This window comes from Sprattus sprattus (genome assembly GCF_963457725.1).
Source record: "Sprattus sprattus genome assembly, chromosome: 10".
NCBI lineage: Eukaryota > Metazoa > Chordata > Actinopteri > Clupeiformes > Clupeidae > Sprattus > Sprattus sprattus.
In genome coordinates this window covers 1,357,199-1,359,698 of record NC_137908.1, presented here as the reverse complement: position 1 = coordinate 1,359,698, position 2,500 = coordinate 1,357,199, and the positions used below count along the sequence as shown (strand labels likewise).

Here is a 2,500-nt window from a genome sequence, read left to right as displayed (position 1 = left end):
CCCTAAACATTACCACTGAACACCTCAATATCACTTTAACATTACCACTGAACACCTCAATATCTCCCCTAAACATTACCACTGAACACCTCAATATCACTTTAACATTACCACTGAACACCTCAATATCACCCCTAAACATTACCACTGAACACCTCAATATCTCCCCTAAACATTACCACTGAACACCTCAATATCTCCCCTAAACATTACCACTGAACACCCTAATTGGATTAGAAATAACTTTAAATGTTTAAACCGGGTATGTGAGGAGAGTTCCCTTTGGCTTCTCTTACCAGAGTCTTTGGAAGGTGTGTGTGTGTCTGAGGCGGACATGTCTGTCTGCGGGGTGGGTGTGTGTGCGTGTGTGTGTGTGTGTGTGTGTGTCCTCTGGCTCTCGCTGGGTCCTCTGGAGCGCAGGTGTCGGGGGGAGGAGGGGACGGGTTCTGTGAGCAGTTCTGGTTTTGTGGGAGGTTCTGACGGGGCGTGTTCGGTCCGGTCCGGCTGCAGGCGGGTCTGCGATGGGCTGCTGGTGTCCCTCTCAGCCCCGCCTCCGTTCAGCAGACACACAGGCTCCGCCTTCTTCAGCCGTGCTCCGTTCTTGGCCTTCTTGAAGAGGATCGACGTCCGCCGGCCCACGCCCATCATCACCGTGGAGACGGGGGGCGTGGTCAGGGGGGGCAGGTTTGGGAGCCCCCCGTCCTCTGGCTCACCCGCCCCCCTCCCCCGCCCCTCCACACGCCTCCGGCCACGCCCCCTCGACCGCCCCGGCGTGCGTGTGCCAGTGCTCTCCGGCCCCAGGGGCGGGGCTAGGGGCGGGGCATCGCCAGGCAGGGGAGAGGAGGCGGGGCATGACGGCTTGGTAGGGGGCGGGGTTTTGGATTTGTGGTTTTCTGGAGGGAAGAGAAAAAGGATCAAACCGTTCAAATCATCCATTTTATTGGACCAGGATATAGACAAACATCAAGATATATAAACACCAGGCATCAGGATATATCAACAACAACAGATAGATATATAAAACAAACATCAGGACATATAAACAAACAACAGGATACATAAACAACAACAGATAGAGATATAAACAAACATCAGGATATATAGACAAACATTACAACATATAGACAACAACAGGATATATAAACAACAAATAAACAAACATCAGGATAGACAAACATCAGCAAGCACTTGAAAGCCCACAGATATAACCCTTTATAGCACCAGTATAGAAATGTTTTCTGCTGAAAGTGGTGTGTTGCTATGCAACAAAGTGCTTATGGCAACAAGCTATTGACAGTGTGGAAGAATCCTACAGCATAAGTTAGAAACACACACACACACACACACACACACACACACACACACACACACACACACACACACACACACACACACACACAGTGAGGCAGAATCCTACAGCATAAGATAGAGAGAAGGACTCTGACCTGGCGTTTGAGATGCTGTTGCGGTGTACTCCGCTTTTCTCTTGGCCTCTCTCTCCTCCTCCTCCTCCTCCTCCTCCTCCTCCTCCTCCTCTTCCTCCTCTTCCTCCTTGAGTGGGGAGGTGCAGAGGGGCGGGGGCCTCCGTCGGCGGCTGCTGAGTTTGTGGCGGAGGCTGTTGACCTCTCGGCGCAGCAGGCGTATGCGTTTAGTGCGCCCCCCGCTGGTTCGCATGGACATGACAGCGTCCAGCTTCTCAAGCAGCGCCTGCAGCTGCTGATCGGGGGTCAGGTGCACACGGTTCTCTGGAGCCAACAGCAAGTCCACTGGGGACAGAATACACACACCTTAGATACACACACACACACACTAGATACACACACACCTTAGATACACACACAATACACACACACATCAGATACACACACATCAGATACACACACACTAGATACACACACATTCGGGTAACGAGTACTTTTTGCGTTCCTTTATAAAGTCTGCACTTTTACTCTTTACTCCGTTACATTTCCATTGTGCTTTCATTAAAATGAGTATTGTGATAAAAGTAGGCCTACACATATCTTTGTTTACTGGAATACCAGCGCATGAACCAGAGGGTAAAAACGGAGAGGTCAGTTAGCTATGCGTTATCGACGCGCCCTCCACAGGTCTCAGCATTGTTGTCATTTCATAGCGTTCAAAAACTCCACATCGAACCTTCGCAAACATGTTCAGGTACGTTGCATTTGTTTTATCTGTACTGCAGCTAGTCCTGGAGATAAATGTTACATCCTTTACCATTTTACAAACTCACATCCTATGCACAAGGCGGAGTGCAAACTCTTGCACATAAAACCAAATAGTATAGAGGTACTTCTATACTCTTTGATAAAACTCTATACTGCTAAGACGTTTCCATTTAACGTTAGGCTACATTGGCTGCAGTAGTCACGTTAGAATGTTAGCAGCTAGCGTAACGACTAGATGGCCACCGTTAAAGTTATCAGTTTGTTTGACTGACTGACATAGTTGCCAGCTAACGTCTGAATGCACGTTTGCT

The 2,500-nt window shown here is 49.1% G+C and overlaps 1 protein-coding gene across 1 annotated transcript in view; it reads right to left on the bottom strand.

Moving 5' to 3' along the window:
• Positions 1-2,500, bottom strand: part of brpf3a (bromodomain and PHD finger containing, 3a) — a 14,018-nt gene that overhangs the window by 3,734 nt on the left and 7,784 nt on the right. The window contains exons 9-10 of the mRNA XM_080846795.1: positions 1,446-1,766; positions 297-893 (exon numbers count right to left, since the gene is read on the bottom strand). Coding sequence (XP_080702921.1) covers positions 297-893; positions 1,446-1,766 — 918 coding nt within the window. The remainder of the gene's footprint in view (positions 1-296; positions 894-1,445; positions 1,767-2,500) is intronic.